At 36.9% G+C, this 16,700-nt stretch overlaps 1 protein-coding gene across 3 annotated transcripts in view; it reads right to left on the bottom strand.

Annotated features, from left to right (window-relative positions):
- Positions 1-10,816: 10,816 nt before the first annotated feature.
- LOC149136420 (uncharacterized) overlaps positions 10,817-16,700 on the bottom strand; it is a 55,803-nt gene continuing 49,919 nt past the window's right edge. For all 3 annotated transcript variants that reach the window (XM_089351699.1, XM_089351701.1, XM_089351700.1), the window contains exon 2: positions 10,817-12,714. In XM_089351699.1, coding sequence (XP_089207825.1) covers positions 12,300-12,714 — 415 coding nt within the window. In that variant the 3' untranslated portion in view covers positions 10,817-12,299. The remainder of the gene's footprint in view (positions 12,715-16,700) is intronic.

The raw sequence follows: 16,700 nt of genomic DNA, 5'->3' as shown, positions 1-16,700 counted from the left end.
ATGCAGCGACGGAAAATTCAAAATTGTTCTCTTTTACAACAAATGTGCTCGGGACGATCTGCAATACCGAAAAACAATGGAACTACATTTCATCAAAAAATTCTCTCAAAAATTGTATTTTTGAAAGAAAAGCGGAGCCAGTACATTTTGTATTCTGAATATAACTCAAAGATCGGAAACATAATGCTCATCTCTGTAAATATTCAGATGTATTTGTGTGACATTGAGATGTTCTGCGCTTTGCGTGTTTTTCTAGTTTGTAAGTGTTATACTAATGTACATTATTTACTTTATTTACATTTGACGGATATTTGTCCTCATCTTGTTTGTTGTTAACACAATGTTTCGGCTGATATACCTTCCAGCCTTCATCAGGTGTCTTGGGGAAATTTCGAACCTGGGTTCTCATTTTTCGATGTTGTTGTTATTATTATTTTTCGATGTTGTTATTACTATTATTATTATTATTATTATTATTATTATTATTATTATTCAGGACACTGGCTGGAATCGAACTCGGAATCTTGGGGTTAGTAGCCCGCGCTCTTAACCACTTCGCTATATGCCCATGGGCGTATCTACCCCAGGCCTCATTCTTTGTAATCTTATAAATTGTTCTATCGGTCTTTCTATACTAATGTTGTCTAATGCAAAAACATGAAATTGAAAGAGGCGTGATCGAAGTTACACAGTATAAACAAGGACATGTTCCCAAACACGCGCGCGCACGCGCACGCCACGCGCGCGCGCACACATACACACACACACACACACACACACACACACACACACACACACACACACACACACACACACACACACACACACACACACACATTTCATCAAGGGATTCTCTCCAAAATTGAATGTTTGAAGGTAAAGCGAAGAATTGCATTTCTATTCCAAATGTGGCTCATCTCTACAAATGTTTAGGTATATACATACGTGTAGCATTGGGATGTTCTAGCTTTGCGTATATATATATATATATATATATATATATATATATATATATATTCTTTTATTCTTTTATTCTTTTACTTGTTTCAGTCATTTGACTGCGGCCATGCTCGAGCACCGCTTTTAGTCGAACAAATCTACCCCAGGACTTATTCTTTGGAAGCCTAGAAATTATTCTATCGGTATTTTTAGCCGAACCGCTAAGTTACGGGGACGTAAACACAACAACATCGGTTGTCAAGCGATGATGGAGGGACAAACACACACACACACAGACATATATATATATATATATAAAATAATATATATATTATATTATTTTATTTATTTATTTATTAAAAAAAAGTTTTAATTTGCAAATATTATCATAATGTTTTTTCATGCAGAATTACATTTCAAAAAAGAGGAAAAAAGAAAGAAAGAAGAAGCAAAAAGGCCTTCAGTGATGACCCCACTGCACCCGTTTTTTGAAGAGGTCACTATCCTTAAACCCCAAATTCTGACACCTTGTATTGTGACCGTGGTTCTGCGACGGCACTGAACACCCCAACAGCCTGTATCATGTTATCTTCTGGTCGGATGTCGGGTAACGAGGACCGAACGATGGCAAATTTCACTCGTACAAGTATTGCTAATTTTCCTCCTTTCTTTATAGCACTCTTCGCCAATATAACGAACCTCTTATTGCTATGAATTAAGCGAAAAGTCTTGTTGCCATCGTTTCTGCTTACTACGTTACTTGTGTTTTGATGTACCCCGGTCAATTGGTGACTCCTTGTCCCCGTATAAATTTCAATTGCGTAATATAATTAATGCTTACCCTTGGGCATCAAAGAGAGAGAGAGAGAGAGAGAGGAGAGAGAGGGAGAGGTAGAGAGAGAGAGAGGTAGAGAGAGAGCGTCCGGAATTTTTGATTTAATTATCCTGATCTCTAATGTTTCCCACGGCCTATATTTAACAAATCAAGAAAGAAACCAACGCAGTAACCTAGATTGAATAAACACAAAGATCTTAAATAAATATGTTAATGTTCATAATATAAGTTATGTTTCTCCATAAATCTATCTCGATTTTCTCATTCTTTGCAAGTTCGTTAAATTACCAAGTTTAATAAGCAGCAACTAATTTCAAATTCGTCGCAATAACGAGATGAAATGTCCGCTCACAAACATTGGACGATGAGACATGTCTCCATGTTCGTTGATTAGTTACTGGTAAGTCAAGAAAACTGGATTGGAGAAGGCCTCCGGAGAGAAACCCACCACAGGAATGTGTTTTGATCCTTACAAGTTAAGTGGTTTGAAAACCATGTCAATAAACAGACGACTTATTCGCTCACGAAAAATTCGACGATGTTCGTTGATTAATTATTACTCGTTACTCGTGTCTGTGAAACGACCGTGTGGAGCCATTTATTGTAACCATTTAGATGTGTATCTACTCTATCGACATTATCCAATCTTTCTTTTTCTCAAAACGGACATCGCTTTTATCAACAACTGAACACAAAAGCGACCTGACTCTCTCTCTCTCTCTCTCTCTCTCTCTCTCTCTCTCTCTCTCTCACACACACACACACACATGTGCATACTTTTCTACACACTCATACAGAACCATACACACACGCACAGGGATATATATATATATATATATATATATATATATATATATATATATATATAGAGAGAGAGAGAGAGAGAGAGAGAGTAAGTGAGAGAGAGAAACGGAACTCCTGTAGTTTTATTCTATAACTGTTCCTGCTCTTGCTCTTCTGCTCCGCCTTAAAACGTATTTCGTATTCGTCCTTCAGAAAGAGGTCCATAATTTGCATCGGAAAACTCAATGATCGTTTTAACATTTCCTAATGATGAGTCATAAATCTGTTTACGATCACGTACACAACGTACATTCATTGGGTCAATTATCAAAGAGAGAGGCGCGGGGGAAGAGGGAGTGCAACGAAGCGTTAAGAACATTTTCATTGTATTGTAAAAGTGTATAATGGAAATATGTAGGCTTTGAGAAATATTTTATAGCATTGTTAATGTTTACATAGCATGGAATAATGAGATACGCCGAAAAATAAGTAAATAAATAAATGGATAAATGAATAAATAGATGAATCAAGATGACACTTCCATTTCCTGTTTCACCTTTCAGTTCACGACGTATCTTAAATAACTACAAAATACAAGGTATTCGGGATAAATTTGACGGTTTGCCTAGGGGGCGGGGTAGGGAACGAACAAACAAACAAGCAAAAAAACAAAACAGTATTCCATCCCCCCAAAATATATAAAAGATAGTTTGGAATTATGGCTGGAAGATGACAATTTGCAGAAAGTAACCGCCCTAAGTTTCAAGCAGGGCCTCAAGACAGCGCCAGAACCTGGTGCATGCATTCCTCACAGTGTCCCCGAGAAGATCTTCAAACACATGCTTGATCTTGGTCACCAACTCGGCCTTGGTGTTGCAAGCAGTGCAGTTGGTGTCTTTCTCAACCGTGACCCACACATATTAATCCATCGGATGAAAATCGGGGGAATTAGGATGCCAGAAATTGGGGTTGGTGAAGTTGTAGAAATTCTCCAACAGCTACTTCTGACTCTTTCCAAATATATGGTAAGGAACCGAATCCTGTTTCCGCACATACGGCCTTCCATCAGCAATGCTTCCCAGTCAGGGATTGACCACGGTCTCCAGCAGTTTCATTTAACTACCTGAAATGAGCCTAACTCCCTGTTCAAAGGTTGTGGGACGGCATGATGTCGATCTGGCTGAAAACACACCCAAAGACCATCAAAGTTTGGAGGAATTTGGTTTTCCTGATACGAGGGACGTCACGTGGATGGTAAACAAATCAACTGTTTTTCTTGAATGTAGTTCTGCTTGGTCCTCGCAGAGTTTTTTTTATATTTGAGAGGAACCAGATAATCCCTGGCACAACAGGATGCCACATCTTGTTCAGGAGCTTCTTTGCCTTCGTCAAACAGTTCTTCTTGGCCATGGATATCAGAATTCATTCCCATGCGCCTCTTCTGCGAGTGGTAGCGAAGGTCTTCATTCATTTCCAGCTTCTTATGGAGTCTCCAATTCTCATCTCTCTCGCCAAAGCCCGGACACCGTTGCTCGGATCTTCCAATAACTTGTCCTGCAGTTGTTGGATAAATTCCGACATGTAGAGCAGTCAGGATGCCTTCTGTCATCCTTTCTGTTGACCACGGCATCGTAGTCTCCACTGCAGCTGTCCAGGTCACGTCCTACAGCCTTCACAACGCTCACAGAGCATTGAGCTGCAGCCATGATGTCGGTATTTTGACACCCAGCACACATCATCATGATACAGGTAAATCTTTTCCAATATTCAAATAAATCTTCTAGTCCTCCATGTCCACTAACCTTTTCTCAATTGTAACTTTGATTTTAATGGTCTCTGACGCCGTCGACTGTTCACCAATACATCGAGCTGTTCCTGAATAAAATGAGACATAAAGAATCGGCAAATTTAACCCGAGCAGCCTGGAATTGAAATGGTTATAAGAAACGAAAAGCAAGGGAAAGAACCTAAGCTGCCGATTGTTCACAAGGGGAAGTACTCTTGTCATACTTTAAGCTTCAAAAACCAAATAATTTCTCGAGTCCTAATATACATGAGGTCGGTGACTTTATTTCCGTGGCGTATATAAGTGACCAAGATCACAGCAACCCACCTCCCGAACGGAACACCGGTTTGTTGCAGAGCTCATTGCCAGTAATTTTGAAGCGAGGGGAGGAATAGTTTACGTCGACCCCTCCCTCAGTACTTAATTGAAAGGCAAAACTGAACTAGGCACATAAAAAAAAGAAAAAAAGTTGGCAGAAATACTGCAAATCATTTCGTCCAATTCATTAATGATTGTGCCAGTCCACCGTTCTACTTTTTATGGCAGAAGCTTTCAAAGATAGTCTCGCGAGAACTGCTACACGCTATTTCAAAACACTTCCACTCGAACGTATAATCTTTTCTACTCTAGGCATAAGGCCCGAAATTTTGGGGGAGGGGGCCAGTCAATTAGATCGACCCCAGTACGCAACAGGTACTTAATTTATCGACCCCGAAAGGATGAAAAGCAAAGTCGACATCGGCGGAATTTGAACTTAGAACGTAAAGGCAGACGAAATACCGCTAAGCATTTCGCCCAGCCTGCTTACCGCCTTACTCGAACGTATATTGGTAATCGTTCGATATTGGTAAATGACGTCATTCACCCACACAACCTCATGACATTGATAAAGAAGCTAGACCGAAAAAAGAGGGTGAATGATGTCATTTCCTCATACTGACACTCTGTAGACCAATATCGAAGGAACGCCCGTATATTTTATGGATGTTCCCCGCTATACTAATTTGCGTATAACATTATTTCATTTTATTGTGCCTGGGGAGAGTCATTCTCTTCTAATGCTTTATTAATTAACACACTCACCGGTTCGATTTCCACTCATTTGCATATTTATTATTATTATTATTATTTTGTTTTAGAGAGGAAATTTATTCATAAAAAGTGGTTGACTTGCTTTGAAAATCGTGATTATTTTTTCGTAAAAATATTTCTATTGAATTATAATAAAAGACCTTATTCCAGGAAAAATCAGATTTTTGTTTTGCGGGACTCACTTTGGGACACAATGCTAAAAGCTGGATATTGGGAGAAACCACGACACCGTTTACTCTCTCTCTGTCTTTCCCTCTCTTACTCCCTGTTTTCCTCTCTCTCCCTCTCTCAATTTTTCTCACTTTCAGACAAAGGGCAAGAGCCCCTAATACTTTAGGCTGATTGAGGCACCTGAGTTCATAGCTTTCCCACAATTCAACTCTCTTTCCCATTCTGCGAATTTGTTCAAGATCATGCGACAATCTCATGACAAACGAGTGTATGAAACCGAATGGCAGCAACATTCCTGTAAATTCGAGCAACCTCAAACATTATTTTGTTCCGAAAGACATCGCACCTCAAGTCAGCCGAAAACGAATTGAAACACGTTAAAAACTCACGTGCTCTCGATTGTTTGAATTAGCTTTCCTTGTTTTTAAAGGTTGAAAATGCCATCTCACATTAAATATTTATGAAAAAAAAAAAAATTCCCTTGATTTTCGATGATAAAAAATCCAAAAGATTCCTTAGAAAACCGAATCAACTTCGAACTACCTATGTTTAAAGAATACGTTAGCCTTATCAGGGGAGATAACTATTTAACATACAAACTTTATGTAGGGGAGACAACTGATAAACTAACCAACTTATTCGTAACGAAGCGTGAATGCTTTGTGTCTTCTAAAGTTGCTAAGAAACCAACGAGTTTTCTCTATCGTTAAACAACTTAATTAGTTCAAACTGGATATGAATATAATATTCACCAGCGCACGTGAACAAACGCTTATGGACAAACGTAGAGTTTAGGAAACCCGATAAAGAATAAAAGCGGAACCTCTGCTGTCGTACCTAGCGTTAAATCTGATTTCTGTAAATGTCCATCCATTTTCTCCACATAATTATCTCTGGACGGGTTTGTGGTGGTAGAGTCCTCAGGCATTTCCTCCATATGGTCCGAAACAAACCATTATTACATTCTTCAGCCGGATTTCCAAGCATGACCACCTAAGACTATGGTTATCAACCAACCATCTCATACTCGCTCTACCCTTAGGTCTCTCACCAGTTGTCTCGGCTCGAAGAATCCATCCTGCGATTTCTTTCTTTTTTTTTTTACCTGCAACATTTTAATCACATGTTTGCAATACCAGAACTGTGATCTCTCAGCTCGACTGGGAGAGACTGTCTGATCTCTGAGCAAGGCACCCTGTCGAGTAACATCACTCCAGCGGGAACCCCATCCCGACCGCATGTACTTATGATCCTGCTCTTTCACTCATTACTCAAGATACATGACCATAATTGAGGATAGACATGAGAACCGAATTGAAGATAGCGAATTTGGGTTTTAACAACCTTTCCCTCTCGGGGGATCTGTATATGAGGGCCAGAAATAGGAAAATATTAATTTCTAGCATAAACACAGAGCCCCAAATTTCGGAGAGCGTATTTCTATTTTACTGAATTCAATATTTGATCAGCGATTTACTTTATCGGCCTGCAGAAGGACGAAAGATAAAAATTAGGTCGGCGGGATTTGAACCCGGAAGGCAAAGGTATGTAATTAATATATTCTTCTTCAACTGCAGAAGTTTAACAAAGCCGAAACAAATAGGGGAATTGTTACCCGTATTTGGCATGATCACATTAAAGTTATATTAGTTATTGAGGTAATATTCCTTTCCCTGCATGACTATATAATGTGTAATTAATATTATTAATTAGTTAAGGCGGCGTGCTGGCGGAATCGTTAGCCTGTCGCGGAACAGGCTTAGCGGTGCTTGGTCCGTCTTTAGTTTCTAAGTTCAAATTCCGCCGAGGTCGACTTTGCCGTTTATCTTTATTGGGTCAATAAAATAAGCACCAGTTATAAATACTGGGGTCGATGTCATCGACTTGCCCCCTCCCTCAAAATTGTTGACCTTGTCCGAAAATTTGAAATCAATATTATTAATTAATCATTAAATTTCTTCTTCCCTCACAACATAAAGTATGACGGTTCGAACTTAGCATTACATCATTTACTATCCTGAAGTTCTTTTATGGACTCGCTTCGGGGTCCCGAGAAATGTATCTTCTACACTCCCAACTACTAGCGTAGCTAGAGGGGGGCGAAGGGGGTTGTCCGCCCCAAGCGGCACTTTTATGGGGATGGAGCCACTTTTGGGTCTATTGTAGATAATATGTATTGTTCGTGGGGGCTCTGAGATGGAAAACTAAAGGGCTGCTCCGGGCGGCACACTCTCTAGCTACGCTAATGCTCCCACCTCATGCCTCCCAGAACAACTTGCCCAATTAGTGTTTGTTGTAACAACATCGAAGAGAGATTGCAATTTATCATTATTATTACTATTATTACGAAGACGGCGAGCTGGACGAAATGCTTAGCAGTATTTCGCTTGTCGCTATGTTCTGAGTTCAAATCCTGCCGAGGTCAACTTTATCTTTCACCTCTTCGGTGGAGTTGGGAGTGGGTGGTAAAATAAACTACCACTCAATTACACACGTGTGTATATATATATATATATATATATATATATATATATATATATATACAGACAACAGGATTTTAATTTCCGCCTACCAAATCTACTTACAAAGCTCTGGTCGACCCGAGGCCACAGTGGAAGATACTCACCCAAAGTGCCACGCAGTGGGACTGAACCCGGAACCATGTGGTTGCGAAGCAAGCTTCTTAGCACACAGCCACGCCTGTCTGTTTATCGTTTTAATCTGGTGTGTCGGTCATTTCGTTCGTCTGTTACAACTCATTACTTGATAAACATCTCGTATTCAATGGTGAAAATAATCCAAGCGTAGACAAAAGAATTCGGCTAATTTATATCAATTAGTGATGCTATGTCGTGACGTCGGCTGCTGCTACCACTATAAATGTTATTTATGGCCTGTCTACATCTCTAAAAGTAGTAGTTTTAAAATACTACCATATAGGAATGTTTTCTTTCTTTCCTTCGTTCTTTCTTTCCTTCTTTCTGTCTTACTTTCTTTCTTTCTCCTTCACCCCATCTCTCATATATATATATATATATATATATATATATATATATATATATATATATATATATATATATATATATATATAGGTGTATAAAGGTTGAATGTGGATTCGTCCTTTAATTTGGAGGTTCCCAAGAAAGATTTCTAATGTTGATTCTTCATACTTTGCTGGGAGTTTACAGGCGTAAATTTGCGAAGATATGAAAGTAGTATTTGTATATAATGTATGATGAATTTATGGAATGAAGTCCCATAAAAAGCATCAATTTATTTTAAAATGGAGGAGATGAGTTGTTAAAATATATAAGAAGTTTAAACTTAGATGGCTACCTTATTCTGTAGACGTAGATATTTAAACAGCTTATTGATTTCAAAAAGCTAATTAACAGCATAAGCTATACTATTACCTTCACCATGGAATACAGTAAAAACAAAACCGCCATTCTTGGGCATTCATGACAAACACAAACACGGAAACATACATTCACTACAAACCAACAGATTCTAAACAATGCCTGTTCTTCTCCTCATTCCAGCTGAAATACACGAAGGCTAATGTTCCATTTAATCTAGGAAGCAGGCTCTTCACAATTGTTTCAAATTTTGAAACTCGTAATACAAAAAGTCAAAGAAATTAAATCAAATACTACATTGTCCATCAATGTTAACAGATAACGGAATAGAACGTGCCAAAGCAATAGATATTCAAGAAGTACATAAAATAAAGAAAAATCACTTCAGATTCACCCAAAATTCTACCCTTTTATTACAACACAACCCAAAACTTAGAGATTTATAAAATTATTCAAAAGAACATTCCACGATTGAGAAAAGGCCCAAGAATGAAACAAGCACTCGAAATATATAAAATAATCAAAAGCAAAAGACAACCAAAATCATTAAAAAAACCCAAAAAAACTTTTCGTCAGCGCTAAATTATCCTCCACAAACTCCACACCAACAGTCAAAAAGTGTGGCCGACCTAATTGCGGGACTTGTATCAACCTCATAGACGACAAAACATATAAATTTAAATCAGGACAGATTTTTTGCTATAAAGACATCACCAGTTCGTAAAATAAAAAAAATAAAAAATTAATATATGCTATTAAATGTAAAGGATGTAAAGAGAATTACATAGGTCAAACAAAACTTACACTCAGAAATAGGCTTACAATTCATCGCCAACAAATTCTAAGTTTTCCCACTTTATATTTGTTAAGTCAAAACCACTGACCAAGCACGAGTAAACATAGAAAATACATTCATATAAAACTATAAACCAAGTCTGAATAAACTTTAACAAAGTACATTCACCACCAACTACTCACTCATAAACTCATTCTACCACTTGACATGCTGAATATACACAGCTAACAACCTTAACTTTGGCCACAAGCACGACACCGACGCACGAATTTAGTAGAGACAAAATTATATGCATACGTACATACATACAAATCACAACCAGGCGTGGCTGAGTGGAAGCGCATGCGCGATTGTGCGGAGGCGCAGGCGTGGCTGTGTGGTTAGAAACTTGTTTACCAACCACATAGTTCCGGGTTCAGTCTCATTGCATGGCACCTTGGGCAAGTGTCTTATACTATAGCCTCGGACCGACCAAAGCCTTGTGAGTGGATTTGGTTGACAGAAACTGAAAGAAGCCCGTCGTATATATATATATATATATATATATATATATATATATATATATATATATATATATATATATACATAGATATATACATACATATATACATACATATGTGCATACATACATACATTTATACACAAATATACATATATACATACATACACGCATTCACATACATACATACATACATACATACATACGTACATACGTACATACATACATGCATACATACATACATATCTATTGGCTTACTTAGAGGCGAGATGGCAGTGTCTATGATCTTTTTCAAGGTCTCCTACACTAAAGACTTGGTCTAACTTCTTGTAATATAGACTCCGCGAATGGCGCCCAAGGGTCAGGTGCTCGTTATACCAGCCAACTGAATGAAAGCGCCATCTATGAATTTTACTTGCGGACACAACATAAAGAAAATAACAATATATAATAAACACACAAGCAGTATGTATTAAATACCGTTAGCTCCGCTAGGTGGCGATAATTTTGTAAAACTAGTTTGAGATTAATGAAATAATCGATAAACAAATTTAAATATCATATAAATATTTATATCATGTTTAATAATTTTTTTACAGTTATTAAATATCAAATACCATGTTGAAAGTTTATATAATATAGAAATATCATGGAATTATATTCAAAGCACACATGTTATCGATTGTTTACGATACCAAATTGCAAAGTAAAAGAGGAAAACATCATTCTAATAAGGTGCTATACTCGGATTGTGATTTTATCAACGAAATACCATTTCTAAATATATTTCTTATAAAATTGAAAATGTTATAAATGTCAAATATTTTAATATAAAACTTTGTTATCTCATTGTTTCCTTGATATGTTTTATTATATATATGTATATATGTGTGTTAAGAAGCTATTACATGTAGCCTCGTTTATCACGGATTCATTTATCACTGATCCAAGATAACGTGGTACGTTCGATTGTGAACCATTTTACGCTTATCACGGAATGATCTGTGATAATACAGGGTCGAAGATTCTGTTTGGTCAGCAAAAACACCCCAACGACAACACACAGTGCTCAGTTCTCTAGAATGCACTGGCTATTGCTTGTATATACATGAACGTGTTGCACGGTTTTGTATTTCTTATGCGGATTTATGTACCCAACAACCTGGGATCAGTGAACAGAAAACTAAGAAGGCGCCTGACCTTAACGAATGGCGAAGAGGAGCGTATTTTCTACAGAGAAAGGTAGAAGCGGTCAAGAAAATGCGTGATGGTGGAAGCTTCGCTGTGGTGGGTCATGAGTTTGGTGCCAATGAATCGACCATTTATTCCATTTACAATGTTCTTGGAGTTTATTCATTTATCACCCCTTTTTTTAAAAAACTAGATCCCTGTGATAAACGAGGATAAATGTCTCGCATTGAAGAAGATGAAATTATCTTTTACTATTTAGAATAGAGAAAAAAAACCCGATGGTGTTATGAGAAGTTATATAAGAAAAAAAGAAGCTTGATTATTTTCTTGGAAACCGATGTGTTTTGTGAAGCCTGTAGAATATTCTTCGTGTTATGGGCCTTTTTAAATCGATGGCAATCTTACCGGGTTTCAGTGGATATTAAAAAGCAGATGAAAGTTCAATTCTTACTCGGTATCTTGTATATAAAGTGCAAAGAGATTATATAAAAAATTGTGGACGATTATAGCACCTGAAGACATCTGGAGAGCTTAATGAACCAAAGCTTCGATTTAAAGAGACACCAAAAAAGTAAAAGAAGAGAAAAAAATGAAAACATAATCCGGGAACATGGTGTGTAAGTGAAATGTTAGAAATATAGAAATTTAATTTTGTTGAGTGAAACGAAACGCTTATACAACATATCCGTTTTGTGTTTTATGGACAATAATAATCCAACGTAGCCAAACAGGCATTTTTATTGCTGTCAGCGGTTGTGGAATGTTCGAGAATTCACGGTATTTTCAAATGTCTGACAGGATTAAGACATTGAAAAAAATTCCTTGATATTTAAAAACATATTTTTGGATTAAATTTTTATATCGATCGTGAAATCATTTTTAAAGTCAATCTTAGCAACAGCGCCAGGTAAAGTCTTTATATCATCGATCTGTCGGAGAGAATCATTATACTTTGCCAACCCTTCGCCGACTTGTGGCACATTGGGTTGATCAAAGACTTCAACACTCGAGTTTTTCATTTCTTCTCGTAGACATTTTGACGCCCATCTCCGTAGTTGATATTTACGTCTTTTTAAGTGATAATGTGCAAAAGATACGGAAAAGAAGAGAACCATAATGGCGGCCAATACAACATAGGGGACCCATAGTAAAGACATATTTTTGTTACTGCGGGCTTCTTCAGTTGGTTCATGTGTGACTTTCAGCCCTTGTGCTGCTACTTTCGAATCGTTACTCATTTTAATCGGTGAAAGATGCTTCTCTCTGGAAAAAGCAAAACAAAACAGATTAGAATAAAGAATAAATAAAAAATTAAATTAAATACAATACAATAAAAAGTTAATCATTTCTAACGGGCACAAAACCCCCAGACAATTTTGGTCAGGATCTCCCGGTTTTTAACGTCTATGGAACAATCAAGTATACTAAAAGTTGGAAACAACACTGGGGCTGCAAATTCTTTCATCCTCATGAGTGAAATACGACGAGAAAGTCCATCATATATATATATATATATATATATATATATATATATATATATATATACACACATACATACATACATACATACATACATACATACATACATACATACATACAAGCATGTATATGAGAATAATTGTAGTATATGCTTATATACAATTAGGCAGATAATGTTTCTGATAAAATTTGATAAAGGGATATTTATCAGATCAAGAAATCGTTTTATAATAGATTACATACACATTATTTGATATATATATATATATATATATATATATATATATATATATATTATTATTATGATTATTATTGTTATTATGATTATTATTAATATGATTATTGTTATTATTATTATTATTATTATTATTATTATTATTATTATTATTATTATTATTAATATTATTATTATTATTATTTAAGCTTATGTCGATTCCTCCGTAAGTACTGTTTCTACTTTACAAATGAATATGCATCTGAGTAAAATAAATGAGATAAATAGATAAGATTCACAAAGACATTGATAAATAGGCTGATTCACTGGAGTTACTATGGAGAAACTTTTCTCTTTTGGTCAAAAGGTGTAAAAACACCATATCTGTCAAGTGTCGCCATCTATCAGCATTCCCAGACATCGCTGTTTCCAGTTCCTTAGCCGTTAGAAATGGGAAATACCTAAGAGAGACAACTCTGGATAGACTTGATATATATATGTGTTTATATATATATATATATATATATATATATATATATATATATATATATGTGTGTGTGTGTGTGTGTGTGTATATATATATATATATATTCCTGAAGTAAATCTAGTGGCATTTAAATCCATCCTGTTGATGACACCAGGTAGCCGAATACAATAAACAGGCTTTAAACGGCACACTACATTCTCAGATTTTTATTTGCCTTCTTAACAACTTTAGTTGCAAAGCCGTGAGCTGTGTGGTGACTGACAGCTTCTGGAAATTTCTTTTCATTTCAATATGGGACGAAGTGTGTTACTTATGATGTTAATAAACCCTATTTACCATATATTATCTACCTTTTGTCATCTTTACAAGCTCGAAGCTTCCGGTTGATCTAATCAACGGAACAACTTGCTCGTGAGTTTAACGTGTAAGTGGCTGAGCACTCCACAGACATGCGTACCCCTTCACATACTCAGGGAGATTTAGCATGGCACGGAGCGTGACAACGCTGGCCCCTTTGAAATACGGGTACTACTCATTTTTTGCCAGCTGAGTGCACTGGAGCAACGTGAAATAAAGGGTCTTGCTCAAGGACACAACGGGCTGCCGGGAATCGATCTCGCAAACCTACGATCGCGAGCCGAATACCCTAACCACTAACCCACGCGCCTTCACACACACACACACACACACGCACACACATACACAATAGAGAAATAGATTATCTGGTACTACTACAATTGCTTCGTTAAGAGTCTTTATTCTGACGTAAACAAGATACCGTCAGGCATGCAGTATGCACAACATCTATAAGCTCATGGAACGTTACACAACTCCCAACTCATCAGGTTTACCAAATAAGCAACGCTAGCAGTGACATGTTGATTAACCGAGAGATCATCAACAAGAGAAATTTCTATATCATTAAACTTAGCAACCTCGCTCATAAAGACTGGTATTGGCAAAGCATACTTGTATACCAGCAGACAGCTGGGGTCAAGCATGACATTTGACACCCTCAAAAGAGGTTCTAAGACAAGTAACGGCGTGGTTCTAAAAAAAAAAACGAATTTACTGTGTTATATTGTGTTACACATTAAAGAGTAACATGGCTAATAAATTCCAGCGTTACTTATTCATTTACTTAATTCGTCTGGATTAAAATGTGCTGATTAAATATTGCAGAGCTAATAGAATATTAGCTTTAATAGAGACCCACTTAATTATAATCCAGGGAAAAGAGCAGATTAGCGAAGGTCTCTGCGAATTTCAGAGGGAATGGGAGGAAAAGGAGAGGAAAGAAACGGAAAAGAAATAATTAATATACAAAGATGGCCATAATCAGATAATCACTAAATTAGAAACAATGGAATAAATCAAATTGAAACAAATGGTCAACTCATTAACAGAAGACGGTATAAACAAATAAATGCGCATCCCAGACAAATGAAGGTAGTTTAGCCAACAATCAATGACAAAATAAATTCATAAATTCATAAATTAATGTTACTTAAATACCGAAATTTATAGAGATCAGTTATTTAGTTGTAATGAAGTTACGGGTTGAAAGGCAGCGAATAATGGAGAAGGAAAAACAGAACTGATGTTCCAAAAACCGAAAAACAACAAGAATCTTAACGTTTCTATTAACGTTGCTTTCATCCCTTCAGGATCGATGAAATAAAGAATCAATCAAGAACTGGGGGTGGGGATCGATGTAATTGACGTGTTATCCTCTCTTCACAAAATTATGTTGGCCTTGTATCAAAATTTGATAGAATTCTTCTTCTTCTTCTTCTTCTTCTTCTTCTTCTTCTTCTTCTTCTTCTTCTTCTTCTTCTTCTTCTTCTTCTTCTTCTTCTTCTTCTTCTTCTTCTTCTTCTTCTTCTTCTTCTTATTATTATTATTATTATTATTATTATTATTATTATTATGGGGACGAGTTTAAGGCGGCGGCGAGCTGGCAGAAACGTTAGCACGCCGGGTGAAATGCCTAGCGACATTTCGGCCGTCGCTACGTTCTGAGTTCAAATTCCGCAGAGGTCGACTTTGCCTTTCATCCTTTCGGGATCGATTAAATAAGTACCTGTTACGCACTGGGGGTCGATGTAATCGACTTAATCCCTTCCCCCAAATTTGAGGCCTTGTGCTTCCAGTAGAAAGAATTATTATGGAGACGAGTTAACAGAATCGTTAGCGCCCAGAATTCCTTCCAGCTCTACGTTCTGAGTTCAAATCTCGCTGAGGTCAACATTGCCTTTCATCCTTTCGGTGTAACTCACTTGTCTGCTCCCGTCAAAATTGCTGGCCCTAAACTCTGCAAAAGAGCTGGGTCCCCGTTCAGGTCACTTATACGCATATTCAGAAACCTGTAGAAGTGTCTCGACTCAAACAAAAATCTCTGCCATTTTTATTAAGGACGTGACTGAATTCTGTAAAAAATTCCAATAAGTTTCAAAGAAAAACATACATCCATATCATTTTGTTCGAAGTAAAAGTGTCTGTTTTCCGGAATATTCCTTTATTTCAGACAGCTTTATATACAATCCCACATGACTTATACCGAGGGATTTTGTGTTTTTCAACACCGCCTGATGAGAAACACAGTTGTCGGAACAGAATATTATCTCGAAGGTGACATGCTACACGGTAAGACCAGACACATTTCTTTTATATCGTATATTAGAAATTAACTGCTTCCGTTCATTCTTTCACTGCATGGACTTATATCGTGACACCCAAAAATCCATAATTTGTATGAACATCAGTTGAGCACTACTGGTGAAAAATACCTCGCTCAAACTAATTGCAGATTACGTATTTTGTTACCGTGTGTGTACACACACACACACACATACACACACACACACACATACACACACACAACACACACACGTATGTATATACGTGTATATATATATATATATATATATATATATATATATATATATATATATCTATACACACATACACACACATACATAAATACATACTAGCATATACGTGTGTATGTCTACATGTGTGCATGTGTGTGCTTGCGCGTGCGCAAGCGTACACAACGCGCGCACGTGC

Source organism: Octopus bimaculoides, chromosome 4 (assembly GCF_046866305.1).
Source record: "Octopus bimaculoides isolate indiv1 chromosome 4, ASM4686630v1, whole genome shotgun sequence".
In the NCBI taxonomy this organism is placed as follows: domain Eukaryota; kingdom Metazoa; phylum Mollusca; class Cephalopoda; order Octopoda; family Octopodidae; genus Octopus; species Octopus bimaculoides.
This window is presented reverse-complemented; position numbering and strand designations above follow the sequence as displayed.